The following is a 22,556-nucleotide window of genomic DNA, read 5'->3' on the forward strand; positions in this document are numbered from 1 at the left end:
GGTGCTTAAATATTTTCAGTATCTGGGCCTCAGATACTATGCTGATAGGGAATAGCTAAGTACCCAGGGAGACATGTTTGAAATTGGCACAGCCTGGGAGAGCGTTGCTGAGATCTTGCGATCTCAGACCTTTAACAGCCGCTCTGATTAGTGTCAATGTGGAGAGGCGCTGAAAGCCGCCCTTTAGCATTGCTAGGGGCCGGAGTCGTGCTGCTCACCCCGGCTTGTGCCTTGGCAGTGCTCAGGAGTGCCAATGTGTGGGAGCAAACTGAGCTGGCGGTGTAGGGAAACGCGGCTTCGCATGGAGCCGGGGGAGCAGATTCAGCACAGGCTGATAGAAAGCTTCCCAAGAGACTGGCAGTCCCCACTGTGTAAGTGTCCCCTCTCCCAGGCGCAATGCAGACGTGGGTCAGTTGCAATACTCTAGCTGTATTTTAACTCCCCTCATCCCTGTCCCTTCAGCTTAGGTTAATAACCCTCTGAACTCATCCGTGCTGACAAGTAGCCAGACGGCACAGCCACCCACGTCAAGGCATTCTGGGGGAGGGATATCTGCCTGATGCCCTGAATGTTCTACCTGGCGTGGGTGGGCTCCCAGCCATACCTGGGGCGGAAACTTAGACTAATGCAGATTTTTAGTTGTGGGAAGGAGCCATGTCCAGCTGTCTGCTCAGGGGGGATAGTTATAATACTCTAGGGCATGTTATGGAGGCAATAAGAAAAAAGTCCAAATAACCCCATGTAATGTCTTTCCATTTTTTACTGTCCCTGATCATCATAAATAGATCATTGTATTAAAAACATAGAAAGTATCTACTGGATGGAATAAAACACCTGTTTGAAAATATTTGGGGAAAGCCACAATGCATCTTTGCCCCCCTTCCTGCTATCCGCATAAGGGCGTTTTTTGTGTCTCTTCCCCTAAGAGCAAAGGATTCTTAACAGCCGAGATCCTGAACCTAGAAGCCATCAAGCAAATGTGGACGCTGTGTGTGTGAATTATCAATGCTACTGCATCGTTCAGAAACGATATACAGCAATAAAAGCTGCCTTAGGTGCATTCTTACTCTGCAGAACACTGTGGGCTCCTGTAAATAAATTTATACGGGTTTTATAAGAACTATGGATGCTGAACTGAAAGTGTTAGCAGCTTCCCCGTTGAGCACACTACACCCAGCCCTTGAGCACTGAGTTCATACATTGTTGTTTAGCAAATGCTGTACTTCAGTCTCCCACGCTAAGAAAACAGTGCCCAGAAGAGCTACCTCTTTCCCACCAACACTCTTTGCAAAGGGCTTACGTTTCCTGTTTATAATGCACCTGAACTCATTCCAAATTGGTGCAAATCTTAGACCAGGAAAATGCCACGTGCTGACTGCAGAATTAGTGACTGATGCCTTACATCTAATACACTCAGGATACAGAGAAGAACAAATGATCAATCCATGATCTTAAAACATCCTGCGGCAAACTTCACCTGGACCCTTGAGAGAACAGCTGAGTGTGAAATCATAGGAACATAGGAGTGGGATGGACGTCATAGAGTCCAGTGCCTGCTATTGCAGGCAACCACCTCGTATAATCCCATTCATAAATTTATCAAGCTCCATTTTGGGACCTCTGCACGTGCACTCCAGGGTAGTAAAGATCCAGATGAGGGCTGTCGATTAATCGCAATTAACTCACACGATTAACTCAAAAAAATCATTAATTGCGATTAGTCGCCGTTTTATCACATTGTTAAACAATAGAATACCAATTGAAATGTATTAAATATTTTTGGATGTTCTTCTACATTTTCAAATATATTAATTTCAGTTACAACACAATACAAAGTGTACAGTGCTCACTATATATTTTGATTACAAATATTTGCACTGCACAAATGATAAAAGAAATAGTATATTTCAGTTCACCTCATACAAGTACTGTAGTGCAATCTCTTTAATCATGAAAGTGCAATTTACAAATGTAGATTTTCTTTGGTACATAACGACACTCAAAAACAAAACAATGCAAAACTTTAGCGCCTACAAGTCCACTCAGTCCTACTTCTTGTTCAGCCAATCGCTAAGACAAACATGTTTGTTTACATTTATGGGAGATAATGCTGCCCTTTTCTTATTTACAGTGTCACCAGGAAGTGAGAACAGGGGTTCTCATGGGACTTTTGTAGTCAGCATTGCAAGGTATTTACATGCCAGATATGCTAAACATTCATATGCCCCTTCATGCTTCGGCCACCATTCTAGAGGACATGCTTCCATGCTAATGATGCTCGTTAAAATAATATGGTTAATTAGATTTGCGACTGAACTCCTTGGGGGAGAATTGTATGTCTCTGGTTTTATTTTACCCGAATTCTGCCATGTTATAGCAGTCTCGGATGATGACACAACACATGTTCATTTTAAGAACACTTTCGCTCCACATTTGACAAAATGAAGAGACGTGAGATGTCTAAATATAGTTACAGCACTCGACCTAAGGTTTAAGAATCTGAAGTACCTTCCAAAATCTGGTGTGGGATGAGGTGTGGCACTTGCTTTCAGAAGTCTTAAAAGAGCAACGCTCCAGTGCAGAAACTACAGAGCCCAAACCAGCAAAAAAGAAAATCAACCTTCTGCTGGTGGCATCTGACTCGGATGATGAAAAGAACATGCGTCGGTCCACTCTGCTTTAGATCATTATCGAGCAGAACCCGTCATCAGCATGGACGCATGCCCCCTGGAATGATGGTTGAAGCATGAAGGGACATATGAATCTTTAGCGCATGAAGCGGGCAGCATTATCTCCTGCAAATGTAAACAAGCTTGTTTGTCTGAGCGATTGGCTGAACAAGAAGTAGGACTGAGTGGACTTGTAGGCTCTAAAATTTTATATTCTTATTTTTGAATGCAAGGTTTGGGTTTTTTGTTTTGTTTGTTTTTTTTACATAATTCTACATTTATCAGTTCAACTTTCATGATAAAGAGATTGCACTACAGTACGTGTATTGGATGAAGTGAAAAATACTATTTCTTTTGTTTTTTTACAGGGCAAATATTTGTAATCCCAAATACATATAAAGTAAGCACTGTGCACTTTGTATTCGGTGTTGTAATTAAAATCAGTATTTTTGAAAATATTTAAATAAATGGTACTCTGTTATTAACAACGGGATTAATCGTGCGACTAATTTTTGTAACTGCTTGACTGCCCTAGTCCAGATATTAGAAAATTTCATTTAAATCCAGTCCACGATGGGTCATTATTCCGGAGAAGCTCTTTGCCTTCTCCCGGTGAACAGCTCAACTCATAGCTACTGCCACGATCACTTGTCATCTTCCAGCACTTTCTCCTATCTCTACAAATAGTGGATGTTGAACTTATCTCCAGAGCCTGCTCATGAGACTCCCCCACCCTCTCCAAGTCTCCTGTGCACTGCTTTAGTCCTGATTTGTACTCTTAGGGCCTCACTAAGGTTCTGCATTATGAAATCTACGCTAGAGGTGCCTCACCCTGCTAATCTGACGATTGTTTACATTTATATTTTGTCTTTTATAGCTCAGACTCCTGACCACTACCACAGCCCTCAGAGACTAAGACACCCTGTTACATGAGGGAGTTGTGTCCCAGGAGCAAGGATCTTGCCCCGATGGTATCTTTAGAGAAACAGCTTCTCCAAAGATCTGGTTGGTCCTGTTCACTGAGTGCTGATGACCAGCTCAAAACATCCCACTTCTGAATGTTGAGTTTAGGGAGACTTTGCAGCTCTTCCTGCTGCAGTTACTTCAGTTGATAGTCTTCTCCTGCGTGCCCGCCTCACACCACTCCCAGCAATAAACATCCAGTTTACAAGCCGTTTCGGGGCTGATTAGACATTTGTTCTCCAGCTCCTGGATCACCGTCCTCAGTGATTCTCTGCGTTGTCGTTCTCTGTCTAAAGTGTTCCTCAGATGTTCCTTGGCCTCTTCGAGCTCACTGATTACCTGATCTAATTGACACTTCAGTTTCTTTGGACTGTCCATTATGCTGTAACTGTGCTCCTGGAAACAAAATTCAATACATTAGACGTTCTCAACTTTCCCAAAGATCTCAGTCTTCCACATGTTCTCCCCATTCACCAAGAAGGGGTTAAGAGACTGTTTAAAAAGCCAATCCCAACTCCCATTAGCAATCACTTTTTGCAAAACCATGTGGAGTGTGCAAAACCAATCCTCCTAGCTAGTTAATCCACTATGGCTTAATGGTGGAACAATGTATAAGAAATGGAGCTGCCCCTACTGCTCTCTGGTGAACAATAAATTTGAGGGAGATGCTTGAACTGATGCTTTAACACAAATGAAAACAGGGACACTGAGCCAAATGCACTGGTGACCTAAGAGGATGCCGTTCCCTGTGGCTACACTGGCAGTGAGTATGCCCCACTGTTTTGAAAGCCTGCTTTATTTAGGTGGGTTCAAACAAGTCACTTTACTTACCAAGATGAATTGGGAATGAAATTCTCCTGTACTGGAAGGTGAGTCCGCAAGCTGGTGGTTATGAACTGTTACTGGCAGTGTTTTCAGCGGGGTGTTTCGTCTGCCATGAACTTTTCCTCGTCTCCGCTGTTATAAATACATATTTCACACTTCAGTTATTGAGTTAGAGATAGCAGAAAGAGATGGGATTGTGCAGGCTCATGTGTGGCTGCAATGTGCTGGAAGCAGGGGGAAAGGTGAAGTGAGGAATGAGTCCCACGCTGAATTGGGATGCTAAAGGTATTCATTAAATAGTTCTTGCAATGACAGATCTCTAAGGTGAGGAGCTCTCCTGGGTCCCATCTAATAGGTGCTTTCCAGCCCAGTCTTTTTGGTATGTTGGGAATTTATTTAATGATATTATTGATTTGTATTAGGAAGCCCAGTAAAGGATCAGGACCTTATTATGCCAGGTCTAAAGCAAATCCCTGCCCTGAAGAGCTCACAGAATAAGCATTTGGCTAGACTTGAGGTAATCAGTTTCACTTCTCATTTTATGTACTTGACCATTTCTTGTTCGGACTCACAATAGTTATTTAAAAAAAAGCCTTCAAGGGCCTGATCCTCCACTCTTTACTCAGGCAGAACTGCCTGAGTACTGAGAGACCGAACAGGCCCAGAAAAATGCTAATCTTTGGGCACAATATTTTTCCACCTCTCCTCCTGTTACCTGGTGATAATCCAAAAGAAGAAAACATCTTCTGCGTTCTATGTAAAGTGCAGGGAAAAGCCTGCCCGTGTTTGCCAATACAGTTAAATATAGGAACAATCACCTGCAGATTATAAAGACCAACCTGGAAGTGAGAAGGAAATTCAAAAATGGACGGGATGACTCCAGGTTTGAGCCTGATGTTGGGACCTCTTGTGTCGAAGTCTGACTTCTTAAAGTGGCGCGAACATAACACATCTGCTTTCTTAGGCTCCCACATACCTGCAGAGTTCACATCGAGCCTTTTCGTGGCCAACACCCACCTTCTTTTGGCCTCCTCATCGGTGGGGAATCTAGGACAAGTGTGCAGACAGGAAAGCAAGTTGAATAGATAGCCATAAAGTCTCTAGCTTTACATAAGTATCTGTAACTCGTGATTGTAAAAGGGCAAACTTACAGGTAGCTTTGTGATCACTCCTTCAGGCAATGTATAGCCTGTGTGTGATTGTATGCAGGTTGACACCCACCCCCTACTCTACCCAGCCATTTCCCGCTGAGGTATAGAGCACTCCCAGCATCGCCTAGCAGACCCCTCCTTGTGCTCTGGTTACAGAGCCAACCATGTTATGACCTTCTGTGCAGGAAGAAAGGGGCTGTGTCCTCCCCCACAAGCTTTTGAGTCAAATTAATTCACTTGAAGCCTGTTTACAGTAATAATTCATAAATCCTCAAGGAACTGACCTGGTAAATACAAACTGACAGAGGTGGGTTCAGTTCTGCAGCCAACGTCGTGATTGTTTCCACTAACTATTTCTATATGGCCTTTCATTTCAGAGATTCCAGACACTTCACATTTCATAAGACTATGAACTGATTTCCCCAACATCAATTTTGGGTAGGGTAGAAGTGATTAGTTTAGACATAAATATTCCTCACTCAGATGATATGAAAATGATTGCTCTATTTTAAAGGATGACACATACGTCGTGAATCTTTTGAGGTATCTAGTTCTGTGAGTGGAAAAAAACACAAATGAAGTTTTTAAAATTTCCACAGCCACAGACCCACACCTGAGTCTGGATTATTTTGACTCTTATAACCAGCATTACGAGAATCATGTTACTTTGTGGCTACAATGTTTAGAAGATGATTTCTTTTGGTTGAGTCTGGGATGAGATAGAGGAAAGCCTTAAAATGTTTCTTTGGATAATCATGGGATACACGTCCTGTGATATGACTAAGTTTTCTGCACCCTTTCATTGTGCTAATCTTTATTTCTAAGATATTATTATTACTCAATGGGACAGGCATTTGAGTTCATGTATATTTTGGAAAGAAAAATACAAAATATTATTTTGATGGCAAGAAGCAGCCACTCTAAATGACTGGGTTTACAAACAAGGCAGCATGTACGAGTAAGGAGAAGAAATGCGAAGTGAATGAGTTACATAAGAACGGCCATACTGGGTCAGACCAAAGCTCCATCTATCTCCGTATCCTGTCTTCTGACAGTGACCAATGCCAGGTGCTCCAGAGGGAATGAACAGAACAGATAATCATCAAGTGATCCATCCCCCATCGCCCATTCCCAGCTTCAGGCAAACAGAGGCTAGGGACACCATCCCGGCCCATCATGGCTAATAGCCATTGATGGACCTATCCTCCGTGAATTTACCTACCGTATATACTCATTCATTAGCCCATTCATTAATAAGTCGACCCCCCCAAAACGGATAGGTAAAAATAGCAAAAACTGTATGACCCTTTCATAAGCCGACCCTATATTTCAGGTGTTGGAAAACTTTGGCTCCCGGCCATCAGGGTAAGCTGCTGGCGGGTTGGGATGTTTTGTTTACTTGAAGCATCTGCAGGCCTGGAGCCCCTCAGCTCCCATTGGCTGGGAATGGTGAACTGCGACCACAGGGAGCTGAGAGGCTCCATGCCTGCAGACACTCCAGGTAAACAAAACGACAATGTATTAGATATTCAATTCAATGATTCCATAGAGTTTAAAATCATCAAATTTTGGTGTAGACCTGTTTATAAGCCAACCCCCGCTCTTTGGGGGGGGAGGGATAGCTCAGTGGTTTGAGCATTGGCCTGCTAAACCCAGGATTGTGAGTTCAATCCTTGAGGGGGCCACTTAGGGAACTGGGGTAAAAATCTGTCTGGGGATTGGCCCTGCTTTGAGCAGGGGGTTGGACTAGATGACCTCCTGAGGTCCCTTCCAACCCTGATAGTCTATGATTCTTTGATGTGTCACTTTTTTACCAAAAATATTTGGCTTATGAATGAGTATATACTTTTTTGAACGCTGTTATGGTATTGGCCTTCACAACACCCTCTGGCAAAGAATTCCACAAGTTGACTGTGCTTTGTGTGAAGAAATACTTCCTTTTGTTTTAAACCAGCTGCCTATTAATTTTATTTGGTGCCCTCTAGTTCTTGTGTTAGGAGAACTAAATACACTTCCTTATTTACTTTCTCCACACCAGTCATGATTTTATAGACCTCTATCATATCCCCCCTTAGTCGTTTCTTTTCCAATCTGAACAGTCCCACTCTTATTAATCTTTCCTCATACAGAAGCTGTTCCATACCACATATCATTTCTGTTGCCCTTTTCTGAACCTTTTCCAATTCCGATATATCTTTTTTGAGATGGGGTGGCCACATCTGCATGCACTATTCAAGATGTGGGTGTACCAAAGATTTATATAGAGGCAATATGATATTTTCTGTCTGATTATCTATCCCTTTCCTAATGATTCCCAACATTCTGTTCACTTTTTTTTTTTTGGCTAAGAGATTATCTTTAATGGAACAAATATAGACTACTGTGGCTAGTGGCAGAGATGGCTAATAGCACGGGCAGAAATAGACCCCACATGCAGCTCCTGTATAGACACCGACTCCGGGGCTGGAGCTACAGGCGCCATCTTTCCACTGTGCTGGGGGGTGCTCAACCACAGGCCCTGCCCCCTCTCCACCCCTTCCTGCCCCCCCCCCAGCCTGCTGTGCCCTCGCTCCTCTCCCCCTCTCCCCCAGAGCCTCCTGCACGCTATCAAGCAGCTGATTGGAAGGGAGGGGGAGGCACTGATTGGCTGGGCTGCTGGTGGGTGGGAGACGCTGGGTGTGGGTGGTGGGAGCTGCTGACGTATAACTGTGGTTCTTTGGCAATGTACATTGGTAAATTCTGGCTCCTTCTCAGGCTCAGGTTGGCCACCCTTGCTCTAGGGTCTATTTTAATCCACATTTGGACAAAATTTAAGATAATTGTATTCTGGTGGTTGTGTTAAGGTTGGCAGAACGTAATGCAATAACTAGAGATTCTTTAGCTGATTCTTCTTTCAGGTTCCCCAAGTGTAGGGCAGGAATTAGTTAAAAGCTTTAATATCAGAGGATTTCTCCAGCCTGCTCACCTCACTTTGTCTGAGACCGTCACACTGGTGGAATAGCAGACCAGAGAGAGATCATTCCCCATACGCTCCACTAGCAAATGGAGACAACCCTATCAGGTGTTGTGCAATCTCTGACTACTGTCCAGAATGGAGGGGAGTTATTCACACTGCCCACTCTGAACAGAAGGTACTTTCTATAAGTTCCTTAATAAAAGAGCTCAGATGGGGTAAAGGGCCATGTTTAGTGATGAAGCCAGTTTATATAGTTTTTTGGATCCTATGGAACTATCTTTTGTTATTAACACTTTCTCTGTCTTTGGGTTTCCACCTAAATGCCCAGTTTATCCATGCCCACCTTAACCCCACTCTTCTATGTTAGATAACCAGGAGAGAGAAAATAACCTTCTTTGTTCACTTTTAATCAATTTGATTATAAATATCTTGACTTTATAACTGACTCCATAAACAAGACATGGTGAAAGTCGAAGTATCAGAGGTCTGGGCATGATCTATTTTAATGGCTCATAAAGTATCTGTTGCTGAATTGTACCAAGTTCTCTCTTTTTGGAGTGTGCTCTGTAGCTTCCCCCTTATGAAGGCTGTGTTAACACTCTAGAAGCCAAATATTTTCAAATGACTTTACTATGAAATGTAAACATTTCACACTCTCTGAACCACAGGTGAAGGCAAGCAGCTTGCACACAGAAAAATCTTGAAATGTACAAGAGTAAAATGTGGCAAGGAACAAAACCAGTGGAATGATGATACTTTCTGTGTGCTAATTACTTCATTTTTATCTTCAAAGATATTTACAAAGTTTTATAATTTTCCAGATGCGGTAATGAATGGGCAGAGAGGCGGTAAGAGACCAAAGACACAAAGCAAGGTCCTGCTCCTGCAAGCATCTCCCTGCAATGGGAGGTCCTACCCCACCACGGACCAGTTCCAATCAGCCGAGTCCAACTCTGTAGCAGCACTGGGATTAGAACCTGGATTTTGTAACTAGCTCTGGGAGCATGGAACTGGCTCACATCCGCCCCTAGGTTCAAATGTAGACAGGAATCCTACTTAAAAAAAAATATGCCGAGAAGGTGTAAAGCAGCGTAGTTACACAAGTCTGACCCTTACACGTGAAACGTTAGTCCTCGTAACTTGGAATTGGGCAAACATCTCGATGCACATCCAACAGCCGAGCAGCTCTTCACCATGGCACTGGTGGCTCATCACAGACCTGGGGGGGAAACTGAGGCTGAGCTGGGAAGGAAATGGGGTAAGTGACGGCACCATTTAGCCCGGCGCATTGACTCCAGCGCATGCAGGAGGGCACGTAGGGTGACCAGAGCGCAAGTGGGGGGCTGGGGGGGCTAATAGAACCCTATATAAGAAAGAGCCCCAAAAACGGGACATCTGGTCACCCTGGGGGCACGACAGCCGCACGGCCCCGCCCAGCACCGGGACAAACTAACGCAGCCCAACGTGTTCGGCTTTCATGTGCTTTTAATACCGGGGGGGGGGGGGGGCGGCGTTAGTCCCGTGCTAATTAACAGGAGGCAAATCAGCGGGGCGCCACCTCGGTGACTATAATGACGTAACTCCCGCGCTGCTGGAGACTTTCCCCCGGGGGGGGCACTGAGCTCACCAGAGCTGCCCCGGGGCGGGGGCCGGGAACCGGCACAGCCCGGCCGGGCCTGGCTTCGAACCGCCGCCAGCCCAGCGTGTCCCCGAGGGCCGGGCCGAGCCGCGCGCGCGGCAGAACCCGGGCGGGGGTTGGGGGAGGTTCCGGGTACCTGGGGGCAGCGGCGCTTCCTCCTCCGGGCTCGGCGCTTCCGCCCCGCTCTCCCCGCCGGAAGTGCCGCTCACGACGGAGGCCGGAAGTCAGGGGCGGAAGTAGTTTCGAGTCGTCGGCGGCGCTTCCCCATAGAGAAGGGGGCGGGCGGACAGAGCGGTTCCGGTGGCGGGCCGGGGGCTGTCCGCGGCGATGGCGGCGGCGGAGGCCGGCGGGGCGGGCTGTGAGCACTATCGCCGCAGCTGCCTGCTCCAGGTGGGGCCCGGCCCGGCCCATCCCGGGCGCGGGCAGCTCGCGTGGCTCCTCCCCCGGGCTGCGAGCGGGGCCGAGCCCTGCGGTGACTCCCCCGGGCGTGTCGCTAAATCACCCGCGGAGCGACCCGGGCCGGCCCCAGCGGCTCCTAGTGCCGAGCTCCGAGCGCCCTGCCGCGGGAGCTGCTCTTGCCCTGTGCTGTCACTGTCTCCCCGCCCGAGCGGGGCAGGGGGTCGGAACTGTCCCCTGCGCTCCTAGGACTAAACTAGGGGGAACCCTAACGTCCGAGACCCCCGAGCAGAACCGCCCCCTGTGTGTTGTGGGGCCACCCTGCTGTCGAGGCACCGGGCAGTTCCACCCGCACTGGGGAGCTGTACCTTTAGGGCTGGAAGCAGGCGTTGATGGGGAGCTAACCTAGCTTAATGCATGCTCCCATGTACGCTTTCATTTTCGGTCACCGGCCCTTTTCCTTCCTCTCTGTTCCCAATCCTATCCAGACATTGCTCTTGGGAGCCCAAATCAGGCCATTCCCTCCCTCTGATACCTTATAAAGAAGATAACCTTAGTTATCCTTATAACTAGCTCCACCCAGCTGACCTAGTCTAGGGCTTTGAAACACTAAAAGGGTAAATGAAATCTAGGCGCCCTGGTGAGCTGTAACTTACTTGTGGTTTCTTCATAGTTTGTCTGGTCTATATTTTTTTTCAGGCTCCTTGCTGCGGTAAGTTTTATGTTTGCCGGCTGTGTCATGACAGCAAGGAAGATCATCAGATGGATCGTTTTAAAGTAAAACAAGTGCAGTGTGCAAAGTGCAGAAGGATCCAGCAGGTGATGGTGTCTACTTTAATTTTTTCAATATGCGGTGACTGTAATTGTTATCATCTGAATGGGATTATAAAACACAGATGCTTAATAGAGGGTCTTAATTTTACTCTGCGTGCGTAGGGGTAGATTTCGCCATTCCTTCAAATGGTAAGATAAGACTAAAGGGAATTTCTACATTTTAGGGGGAAGTTGCATTTATCCTCTTTCCATACTTAGCCAGTTAACATTAAAGGAGGAGAAAGGCAGTTTCAGTTCCTAGCAAAACTAATATAAACACTCTAGTCCAGCTACAGAACATAAATAAATTAATGGAGATATCCCATCTCCTAGAACTGGAAGGGACCTTGAAAGGTCATCGAGTCCAGCCCCCTGCCTTCACTAGCAAGACCAAGTACAGATTTTGCCCCAGATCCCTAAATGGCCCCCTCAAGGATTGAATTCACAACCCTGGGTTTAGCAGGCCAGTGCTCAAACCACTGAGCTATCCCTCCCCCCTTAACATGGTTAAGGTTATAGACTAGGGCTGGGTCTACACCACCCGCCTGAATCGGCGGGTAGAAATCGACCTCTCGGGGATTGATTTATTGCGTCCCATCGGGACGCAACAATCGATCCCCGAATCAACGCTCTTACTCCACTAGCGGAGGTGGGAGTAAGCGCCGTCGACGGGAAGCCACAGAGGTTGATTTTGCTGCCGTCCCTACAGCAGGGTAAATCGGCTGCGATACGTCGAATTCAGCTACACTATTCGCGTAGCTGAATTTGCGTATCTTAAATCGACCCCCCCCCCCCCCCCGTAGTGAAGATGTAGCCTGAAACTCTTGCAACCAGGTCCCTTGGCTTTGTTACATTTATAGTGTGGACAGGACCTTAATGTGTCTCCTGTAGCTTCTGATCGTTCCCTGTGTTCCTGCAGGTAGCACTTCCACAGCAGCACTAGTAAGGACGGAGATAGGTGCGATAGAAAACTCATCTAGATAATGAAACTTACAACCGTATCTGTTTCATTCTGCTGTTTTGGTATTTCTGGACCAATGCTGTGTACAGGATTTGTGTCTAGATTTGATCCCCCCCTTCCAATATACTGCCACAGTAATAAGAATGTAGGGGGGGGAGGGGGATGGGAGAACATAGGACTCTATCTCGTGTCCACCCAAACTAAGTGGCTTGACCAAGTACAGCAAATCCTATAGTCCTATTTCTCGGGCTTATTCTGTGAGACAAAGTTTGAAATCTAATTCCTTAGACAGCGTGTAAAATGTCCCCAGTGAAGACTGTTTTTGATTAAAAGAATAAGGAAACTTTATAAAAATCCTGTCAAGATTGGCAGGTGTAAACATGGATTTACTGTGACACTAGAATTGCCGGCCTAAAATGTCTTAACTCTAAACTTGCATATATGCATCTTTTTTGTGGGCAGAAGATGGAATGGGGCACAAAGCTATATAAAATCCTGAAAGTATAGGCTCTGTCATGTGGGACAACGTACTGTGCTCACCAAGTCGTAAGTTTAACCCTAGTGACAACGGCCCATTAAAGTGCTAGCTTAAAGAACCCCTCTCACCCAGCAAAATGTTAGTAGTTGCTTATGTAATGTGTATGTACTCGTAGGCTCAACAGAGTTGTGAGGATTGCAGCAGTATGTTTGGAGAATATTACTGCGGTATATGCCACCTGTTTGACAAAGACAAGAAGCAGTATCACTGTGAGAAGTGTGGCATTTGTAGGTACTGTATTTAAAATTAATATTTTTTCTTCAATGTTTATTATTCATGTTTCCAAGTTTACAAAGCAATTCTGCTTAGGTTGGCTTAAATATTGGTAACTTTAAGATATAGTATTTGAAATTGAAATTATGCATTGTGTTTAAGAATTCAGGATGCTAGAAGGCAGCTATGAGTTTAAAAATAGGTCTTGCTTAACACTTTAAAAAGTCATTCCATTATTTGCATATAGTTTTTTGCCTCTGTGTGTAATGTAGATATGGGAAAGTTTAGGGGGTGTCCTTTTATACTGAATTCGCATTAATAAAGGGACAGTTTTGTCAAGTAATGACTTGTTTAAAAGCTTTCTGTTGCTTTTAAACGCCTAATTAAAATGGATTTTCCTAAAACAATTCTGGTTGTAGGTCTTAAACGTCATGATTCCCTTTTGTTCACTAAAATAAATCTTCTAGTGATGTTGCACAGGTTTAATGCAGTCAGGGAAGGGAAAAATTTCCCCCCGATCCCCTGTTGCATATTCTGCACTCATTTCATGTGTAGAATGCCAAAAACAGAATATGCAGTAGAGCGCTGTACTTTGGGTAAAAGATCTGTAGTGTTTGTTGTAGGGGGGGAAAGACTTCTTAATTTCCCACTGCTGCAAAAAAATTGTCCTTTTAAAAAGATCTACACAAACATCTTGAAATCTTGGTGGCTGAATTAAGTTAATATTATTCTGTGTTTAAACTATAGCAGCATTCTGCAGCAGACCTATGCTATACATTTTCATCTAACTCCTCTGTACCACTGATTAATATTAAGGAAAGCAGTCTTAGAATTTTTGACTTCCACAGTTATAAACATGTTGGTGCTAATTTCTCTTCATTTTAGAGAGAACATTAACATGATAGTTCAGAGTCTTTGTTTCCAGAGATTGGGTTCCAGAGATTCCTAAATGCATGACTTTTGGAGAGATTTGAACTGTGTTTACGTAATAGAAAATCTGTAAAACAAGTGTCTGTTTAACCTGTGCTAATTATAGTTACTTAGATCTATTGTTACTAGGAAATAACAGGGGTAGCATCTGCAAATCTGAGACTAATAGTGGATTTTTTGAGATGCAGGGAAGCAGGCTGCATATTGGAGATAAGCTTTTCCTTCTGATGTAGCTCAAAAATAATGAAGGTTTGATCTTTAAAAATGTCACTGAATACATGATGGTGGGGAATTATTTTAGTACAGGCATCTCTTGAAGCAGTTTCCTTGCACTGCAGCTATTGTAAATGTCTGCCATTGTGAAAATTAATAAGTGCTAAAGAGGGGGAAAAGTTGGTGGCTACCATAAAACAAAGGCCATCAGCTTGAAAATATACTTGATCTTAAAGTTGCCCTGGTTACTGTTAAAAGTGACACTTACAAATGTTTAATTTAAAGGCTTGAAGGAAACAGTTAAAAATATTGTGCTTTTGACAGCTCTTTGTGTAATCAGTTTCACTTCTTAACTGCCTCAAATGTCACAGTCCTTTTAAAATAAAACATTTTCTCGATCTGGGAGAGAAATCCTCTTTTCTAAGTGTGAAACTTTTCTTGCAGGTATTAAAATGTAAATTGTACAGAAATTGGCAAACTATTCCTAACTGACTGCCTGTCTCTTTAGGATTGGTCCAAAAGAAGACTTTTTCCACTGTTCAAAATGTAACTTATGTCTAGCCTTGAGTCTTCAAGGAAAACATAAGGTATGAATGTAATACTCTCTAGTTTCATTTAAAAAGAACACAGCTCCCCCCCAGCACTGTGTTTATGAAAATGAGAGCTGGTATGTCCTAGCTAGACCCATGTATAATACAGAGCAGTGCTGTGAATACTTTCCTCCTTCCACCAATGTCTTGCAGTCCTGAACAGCAACATTGATCAGCACTGGACTTCTGTATTGCTTCCCTTGCAATGTCAATCCCATGGAATATACTCTTTGAAATTTCATTGTACATCTGGAGTCCCCGTATCTATGATCAACTCTTCTAAAAATGTTTTAAGATTCTCTCAGTTTGATTTGCCACTTTCCTAGTGGCATCTAGTAGTTTCTTTTTTGGAAGTCCCATAACAATTAAAAAAATAATTAAAATTGGAAATGTTAGCATTCACAGATTTTACTGGAATCCCCTTTGATGGATTTTGAACCCATGTTTGGGGTAGTAAAAGGTTTCATGAAACTTTTATATATTCTAAGGAAGTATAGATCCAAGTACTTCTATTATGCAAGAATCTACATTTATTTTTCTTTCCTGTTAAGCTGTCTTTTTTCTTTCTTTACAAAGTGCATTGAAAATGTCTCCAGGCAGGACTGTCCAATATGTTTGGAGGTAAGGGTTGTTTTTTTAAATGTTTCAGCTATTAAAAGTTTACTTGAAAATAAATTCTATAGCTTAATTGTGTACCTACTGAAATATTCTTTTTTCCTTTTTCTCTTTTGGCTTTGACTTTAGCTTTAGTGTGTTTGGTACTTGGGAAAATACATGCTAATTCTTATGTCTTGAAACAGGACATTCACACCTCGCGTGTCGGAGCCCACGTTCTGCCGTGTGGACACCTTCTTCATAGGTAAAGCCATTTCCATAGAATCCTCAAGATTAGAGATGGAAATCTATTGTATCTTCCAGTCCATCTCCTCACTAATGCAAGCCTGATTGTTCTCTGCTGTCTTCAGTAGTGGTCCGAATGTCCCAAGCAATGGGGCTTCCGTCCTTTCCCTTGGAGACTGCTCCCCAACCCAGTAAAACTTCCTGACAGAGAGGCTTCCTTGACGTTCATCTTACATTTTCCCTTGCTTAATTTCTTCTTGTTACCACTTACACTACAGCATATCACCCTAAATAATGTCCTCCTTGGTGCAGTCTGTTGTGCCATCCCCTCACTCTGGCCCTATAATGAGCAGTGTGTGTCTGGAGCCTCCTGAGGAGACCAGTTGGCTCTATGAAGGCATCCCCCGTGGAGCTTGTTGGAGGGTCCAGGACTCAAGTTGTCTCTTAACCAGTCTATATATTTAACTCTTAATTTTCATCCTGCATTGTCCTGGCGTCCACTGAACATTTCTATTGCTCTAGGAAATCTTTCCAGTTCGTCATTAATTTTTATGCTGACATGGTGCTCAGAACTGAATACAGCACTGCCGGAGGGTGGTCACAACAGAGTCATGTATTTCCTTCATGTCCTGTGAATCGACGCAACTGTATATTCAACCCAAAATGTCCTTATTCCTTTTTTGTTTCTGTTCGCTATTATATCTCATTGGACATACCTTTTAATTTCTTCTGTTCCTAGGTCTCCTTCATTGTTGTTTGCCGGGCTCCCCCTCCTACTGACTGTACGTTGTAGATTAACATTCTCCAGATGGAGCAGCATGAATCTTCCCTAACTGAATCTCGCTTTGCTCTGTTCTGCCCATCTCCCTGACTCTCTCTGAAGTAGTTCTTGTGGCACCTTAGAGACTAACAAATTTATTAGAGCATAAGCTTTCGTGGGCTACAGCCCACTTCTTCGGATGCATATAGAGTGGAATAAATATTGAGGAGATATATATACACACAGACAGAGAGCATGAACAGGTGGGAGTTGTCTTACCAACTCTGAGAGGCCAATTAAGTAGGAGGGAAAAAAAAAAACTTTTGAAGTGATAATCAAGATAGCCCAGTACAGACAGTTTGATAAGAAGTGTGAGAATACTTACAAGGGGAGATAGATTCAATGTTTGTAATGGCTCAGCCATTCCCAGTCCTTATTCAATCCTGAGTTGATTGTGTCTAGTTTGCATATCAATTCCAGTTCAGCAGTCTCTCGTTGGAGTGTGTTTTTGAAGTTTTTCTGTTGTAATATAGCCACCCACAGGTCTGTCATTGAATGGCCAGACAGGTTAAAGTGTTCTCCCACTGGTTTTTGAGTATTATGATTCCTGATGTCAGATTTGTGTCCATTAATTCTTTTGCATAGAGACTGTCCGGTTTGGCCAGTGTACATGGCAGAGGGGCATTGCTGGCACATAATGGCATATATCACATTGGTAGATGTGCAGGTGAATGAGCCCCTGATGGTATGGCTGATGTGATTAGGTCCTATGATGACGTCACTTGAATAGATATGTGGACAGAGTTGGCATCGGGCTTTGTTACAAGGATAGGTTCCTGGGTCAGTGGTTTTGCTCAGTGATGTGTGGTTGCTGGTGAGTATTTGCTTTAGGTTGGGGGGTTGTCTGTTTTTTTTTTCTCTTACTTACTTAATTGACCTCTCAGAGTTGGTAAGACAACTCCCACCTGTTTATGCTCTCTGTATGTGTGTATATATATCTCCTCAATATTTATTCCACTCTATATGCATCCGAAGAAGTGGGCTGTAGTCCACGAAAGCTTATGCTCTAATAAATTTGTTAGTCTCTAAGGTGCCACAAGTACTCCTGTTCTTTTTGCGGATACAGACTAACACGGCTGCTACTCTGAAACCTGAAGTAGTTCTCTGTCCCCGTTGCTTGGAGTGATCTTGAATCATCTGCAAGTTTCATTCCCATGCTGTTGACTCTTTCCTCCACTTCATTACTGAAGATGTCAGAATAGGACCTAACACGTTCTGGTCTCCTTGGGTCCCTCCAAACACTACGTATTGGTGCTTGGTTGCCTCCCACTTTCCACTGCCATACGAATTATTTTTTAACCATAGCTCTTTGGCTAGCTCGCTCTTCCTTCAGTTGAAGCCCCACTTTTCTGTCCAGAGGGTTTAAACCACAGTGACTTCACCTTCCTCGTGTAGCTACTAATGTGGCCTTGTGTTTTCTTTTTAGAACTTGTTATGAAGACATGTTAAAAGAGTGAGTATTCTGACCCCACTTCTTCCTAAGTACCGTGGCAGTGTAGACTCCTGAGCTGGAGAAGTAAAGATTGCTTTGACAGTCCAGGGCTGTGTGATTTAAATGCAACTGTTAACAAAGCAGTCTCTGCTCAGCTACTTCCAACAAATGCTGTGCAATGTGTTCATGTTGTACATCACCTTTCTCATTGACTACGCTGTCATGTAATCCCATTCATAAACTTATTGACTACATCTTCAAGCTAGTTGGGTTGTTTTCCCCACTGTGCCTGTGGGGAGCTGTGCCAGCCCCTCACTCCTCTGATGGACAGACGCCTTCTGCTCCTTTCCAGCCTAAATTTATTCATGACCAGTCTATCCCCATTGGTCCTTGTGCCAACGTTGTTCTTTACGTTCAAGAGCTCTTCTCCCTCCCTGGGGTTTTCCTCCCCGTCCTGATGTATTTAAACTGACTCTGTCACACCAGCATCTTCCTGACTTGTATTTTGTCTCCTTGCCAGAGGTTACCGATGCCCCCTGTGCATGCACTCCGCTTTAGATATGTCCAGGTACTGGCGACAATTGGATGACGAAGTGGCGCAAACCCCCATGCCCACGGAATATCAGAACATGATGGTGGAGGTAAATAGCGACACTTTTCTCACCGTGCCCCCTTCCAGTCTCCCTCCATTATTGGCCACTCTCTGCCCTCCTGTTAGCCGGAGTAGAGAGCAAGCGGAGCTCTCGCTGAAACAAAAGGTAATGTTACCCTTTGGCATGATGCAGAACAATTGTTTCTCATGTTCAGGGGATCAGGTGACCAGCTAGGTGAAGAACTATGTTGTTCCTTACCCACCTGCGCCCTGGTATAGCATTGCACTAGGTGGGGGGTAAGAGAAGCTGGGGGAATTACTCTTCTGAAACAACAGACAACACCAGATCAGGGAGCCACTGTCCTCTGCAGGAACAGGAATGTATGTTCTCATCCCATTTCAGAGTCAACGTACTGTTTGTGCAAAGCACTCGGACGTTTGCCAGTGTTAGAGTGGCAAATTGAGTGCCGCTATTCTAGCCAAGGGTAACTCAGCCCTTGACATCCACGTTGGGCCTGGCTTCTGCTTGCTAGTGAGACTTAAATTAGGGTCAGGGCTATGTAACTTATTCCAGCCGCACCCACAAAGCCAGCCCAGATGCCCCACTTCCCTAGTGTTTCTTGGATTGAGGATGGTTCTGCTTTTTTAGTTGATGTAGAAAAGAACGTATTTTCTAGAATGGGTTATCTGCAGCGTCAGGGAGCCCCCGCAGACGGAATTAGCGTAACCAGAGCTTTGTGTCCTCTCCAGTCTTCATCTGCTGGATTGTCTTGGAAGGCCAGATTTGTTATGCATCTAATATGCAAAAAATAAAAAGGTAATTAAAGTTGTTAAACAGCACACTTATCTAAACCGTATTAGTAAAAAAAAATTCATAATATTAAAAAAGAAAATTTGCAATTTGCAAGGCTTAGAAGGTCTTAAACCTAGGGCACCACATGAAATTAATAATTCAACTGCGCCAATTATAATTTCTGTTTAAAATGAACAGGAAATCATAAAAAAATTATATAATAATTATTATTTATAAATGAACAGGAAATCATAAAAAATTAGTATATGTAACAATATAGGTACAATAGAAAATAAGATCTATAACCAGCATTATCCCAGTGTAAAAATGGCAACATAAGGGAAAAATAAAACAAAGACAGCCTGCTGTAAACAAATCAAGCACAGATGATTCTGTAAGTGCTCAGCTGAAATAAACCTGACCACCAGTGCGGGAGTTTGGGCCCAAGTAGTCATTAAAGAGATTTGAAGGAGGTGGTACTGCTAGGGACACACTATGTGCTGTGAAATATCACAACTTCTCGGTGGAGACAACACCATGCCAGGGGAGCCTGAACCTCACCTCTCTGACTGAGATTGGGACCCATGCCTTATGGCCACGTGTAAAAATAAAAATGTAACGGAAGTTTTAACAGACAGTGAGAATCACTGGTGGCCAATCTCGTTGCACCTGTACCTCCCTTGCCCATTAACACCTCTGACTTCATACAAAGGAAAATAGAGCAATTGGTGCCCATTGTCCAACTAATAGCCAAGCAACAAACAATTGAAAACAATACTGTACCGAAGGAGGTGAGTTTGGGCCCCCTGGTTCATACTTTAAGCCTAATATTAATAGACATTCAAATAATTACCACCACTGTGGTCTTAAAAATGTGCTGCTAAATATTAAACTTAACCCCCTCCCCCCCAAAAAAGAATACAGATACTACAAATAGTAATATAAAACAAAAAATATAGCTAAAACCTAACCCAACATAAATAAGCACACACAAACCCCTCATTTAAAAAAAATATATCAAATTAAAAACAAAATATATTAAATAAATCAACAAAACTCAAAAAATAAAATATCTAAACCAACTAAAATCAAGGACAAAAACTGTTTACTATATATAACAAAAAAATCAAATAAGAATATAAAAATAAAACAAAAAGACATCTGGTAGTAAGCAAGTTTTGTTCTAGCCACAACGTTTTATGCAGCCTCCCGTTTGTCTTACGGCAGCTCTGTTTTATTACAGATCCTTTGCAATGACTGCAGCACCCGGTCCACGGTTCAGTTCCATATCTTAGGCATGAAGTGTACAAGCTGTGAATCCTACAACACTGCTCAAGACGGAGGATGCAGGATGGCTCTGGAGCAGCAGTGACTAACACACACATCACGTGTTACTGGAAAGAAAACCATCCTTGTTTGTTACGGCTGCTAAGGCACACGGCAACGTCTCATAGTCCAAATGGTTTCTCTGTTCATGTCCTATCTCAAAATCCCAATTCCTGGTGCCGAATTCAGGCTCCTTAGGAGACTGTCACTCTCTGCTGTTAGCATAGCCTACGATTCTCCCACTGCAGTGGTTGTGAAGTGCAAATCCATGTCAGAGCGCCTGTGAGATCTCACCCCTCTGCTTTCTCCGGTGATGCTCCGTGGAGAGTGTTCTTGTCTGGTGGAACTTCCCCGTCCGTGGTGCTGCGCATCTCACACACAGTGTTTAGTCCTAGAGAACTGCAAGTTTTAGAGGAGAGCTCAGCTGTCTTTTCTACCACACTGTATAGATACATATTTCTAATAAGATGATTTATAAGCAATAGCTGTCAGAACTGAACTGATTCTGTGGCATCTGAGGGCTCTGACCAGATTCTGCGGAGGCTGTTACTTCCAGGAAGAGAGGGCAGCAAGAATAGACAGATACCCATTCTGCATAGAAATCCGCGGGGAAGGTCAGTAGCTCGGAGTGCTATTTAAGGAAAGCTTAAGTATTCAATCTTTTTGGTAAATAGATTTTGTTTGTAAGTTTATTTGTAGGTGGATGAAGTCTGGGAAATGGAGGTGACTATAGATGGAAGAGGTGTGCTGGTATAAATCATTCATCTTCATCTAAATCTCCCATCCACAACCTGCACAAAGTAAAAACGGGCAGGTTTATTGATGTAAAGCAAGGCTACGGTGTGTCAAATCAGTGTGGGTCTATAACACTTTAAAAACAGGGCTCAAAGCTGCTGCTTCTCTCCTGATTTCTCGGGGGAACTAGTTTCTCCACATCCTAGTTCCTTTCACCTGCTGCAATTACACTAGCTATTGATTTCTTTCTACCCCGAAGGCCCTGATGCTGAAAAGTCTTACCAACATGCTGCTTTTAAATATGCCAGTGGTCTGTTCACTTCACTGAGTCTATTCAGGTGCATAAAGTTAGGCATGTGCATTTGTCTTTTCAGGATTGAGGCCAAAAATAGTTAATTCCATTGATTCTGCAATTTTGCAGAAATTCTCCAATTTAGGGACACTCTCAGGTGGCTTAGACCCAGTCTTTGGTTTTGTGGTTATGTTTTCATGAAACTAGATCTTACAAAACAGTTGTTAAAATATCCTGAAAATAGTTCCCTCCAGAGCGTCGGCAGTCTGAATACTGGGGGATGGCCCTCCTTTGTGAGAGCCAGTGTGTGACAGTAGCTCCAAGTATATATGAAAGACCTTTGTCTCTTTCATTGTCAATGCAGAAAATCACAAACCTAGCTTCTCACTATATAGCTTATTTTTTAAACTTGTTCTAATTATCTAAAGTGTCACTAAAATTTTATTTTTCATCTGACAGTGTCCCTTTATGCTCAAAAATACTTCAACTCTTAAGTGGTGTGTGGTAGTATTAGTGTATCCTGCTACTGAAATCTAAGTGCATATACATAGGTATCTTTTTCTAAAGCACTTTTCTCAATGCTATAAATTAATGTATTTTGATGTACAGTAATATCTTTAATAAAGCAGATTATAGTAAACTCTTCACTATCTTGGTGGTCAATGTTCCTGGGAAGTGTCAAGTGAATTTGAACTAAAATAGGATGGTGTAAAAATACAGTTTGACAGTTAATTTCAATGGCAGTGATGGATTTTTCACTTCTCTAGATGCTGGACCCACGGGCGTGGGAGAATGCAACTCAGCTGGAATATTACTTGACTCAAAGGTTTTATACTAGATCTATGCTGTGCCTTTTGACCTGCACAGTT

General features: G+C 43.5%; 2 protein-coding genes across 4 annotated transcripts; one reads left to right on the top strand and one right to left on the bottom strand.

Annotated features, from left to right (window-relative positions):
• Nucleotides 1–742: 742 nt before the first annotated feature.
• THAP6 (THAP domain containing 6) lies at nucleotides 743–9,811 on the bottom strand. 2 transcript variants are annotated; one of them, XR_010601694.1, is made up of 5 exons: nucleotides 9,681–9,811; nucleotides 5,297–5,504; nucleotides 4,464–4,589; nucleotides 2,991–4,028; nucleotides 743–1,928 (listed from the first exon to the last, which is right to left on the bottom strand). XR_010601694.1 is itself a non-coding variant. In XM_065597461.1 (4 exons), exons 1-4 carry the CDS (start codon nucleotides 9,758–9,760, stop codon nucleotides 3,774–3,776), a joined length of 669 nt encoding a protein of 222 aa, XP_065453533.1. In that variant the 5' UTR covers nucleotides 9,761–9,811; the 3' UTR covers nucleotides 743–3,773. The 2 variants fall into 2 exon arrangements, 1 of the variants encoding a protein (XP_065453533.1); XM_065597461.1 differs by having other exon boundaries at nucleotides 743–4,028.
• On the top strand, nucleotides 9,694–22,327 carry RCHY1 (ring finger and CHY zinc finger domain containing 1). 2 transcript variants are annotated; one of them, XM_065597459.1, is made up of 9 exons: nucleotides 9,694–9,822; nucleotides 11,299–11,418; nucleotides 13,027–13,142; nucleotides 14,776–14,854; nucleotides 15,434–15,478; nucleotides 15,658–15,716; nucleotides 17,944–17,970; nucleotides 18,470–18,590; nucleotides 20,578–22,327. In XM_065597459.1, the coding sequence occupies exons 1-9, from the start codon at nucleotides 9,727–9,729 to the stop codon at nucleotides 20,704–20,706; spliced, it is 792 nt and encodes a 263-aa protein (XP_065453531.1). In that variant the 5' UTR covers nucleotides 9,694–9,726; the 3' UTR covers nucleotides 20,707–22,327. The 2 variants fall into 2 exon arrangements, with proteins under 2 accessions (XP_065453531.1, XP_065453532.1); XM_065597460.1 differs by lacking the exon at nucleotides 9,694–9,822 and adding an exon at nucleotides 10,456–10,593.
• The last annotated feature ends 229 nt before the right edge of the window (nucleotides 22,328–22,556 follow it).

This window comes from Chrysemys picta, chromosome 5 (assembly GCF_011386835.1).
Source record: "Chrysemys picta bellii isolate R12L10 chromosome 5, ASM1138683v2, whole genome shotgun sequence".
NCBI classification, from domain to species: domain Eukaryota; kingdom Metazoa; phylum Chordata; order Testudines; family Emydidae; genus Chrysemys; species Chrysemys picta.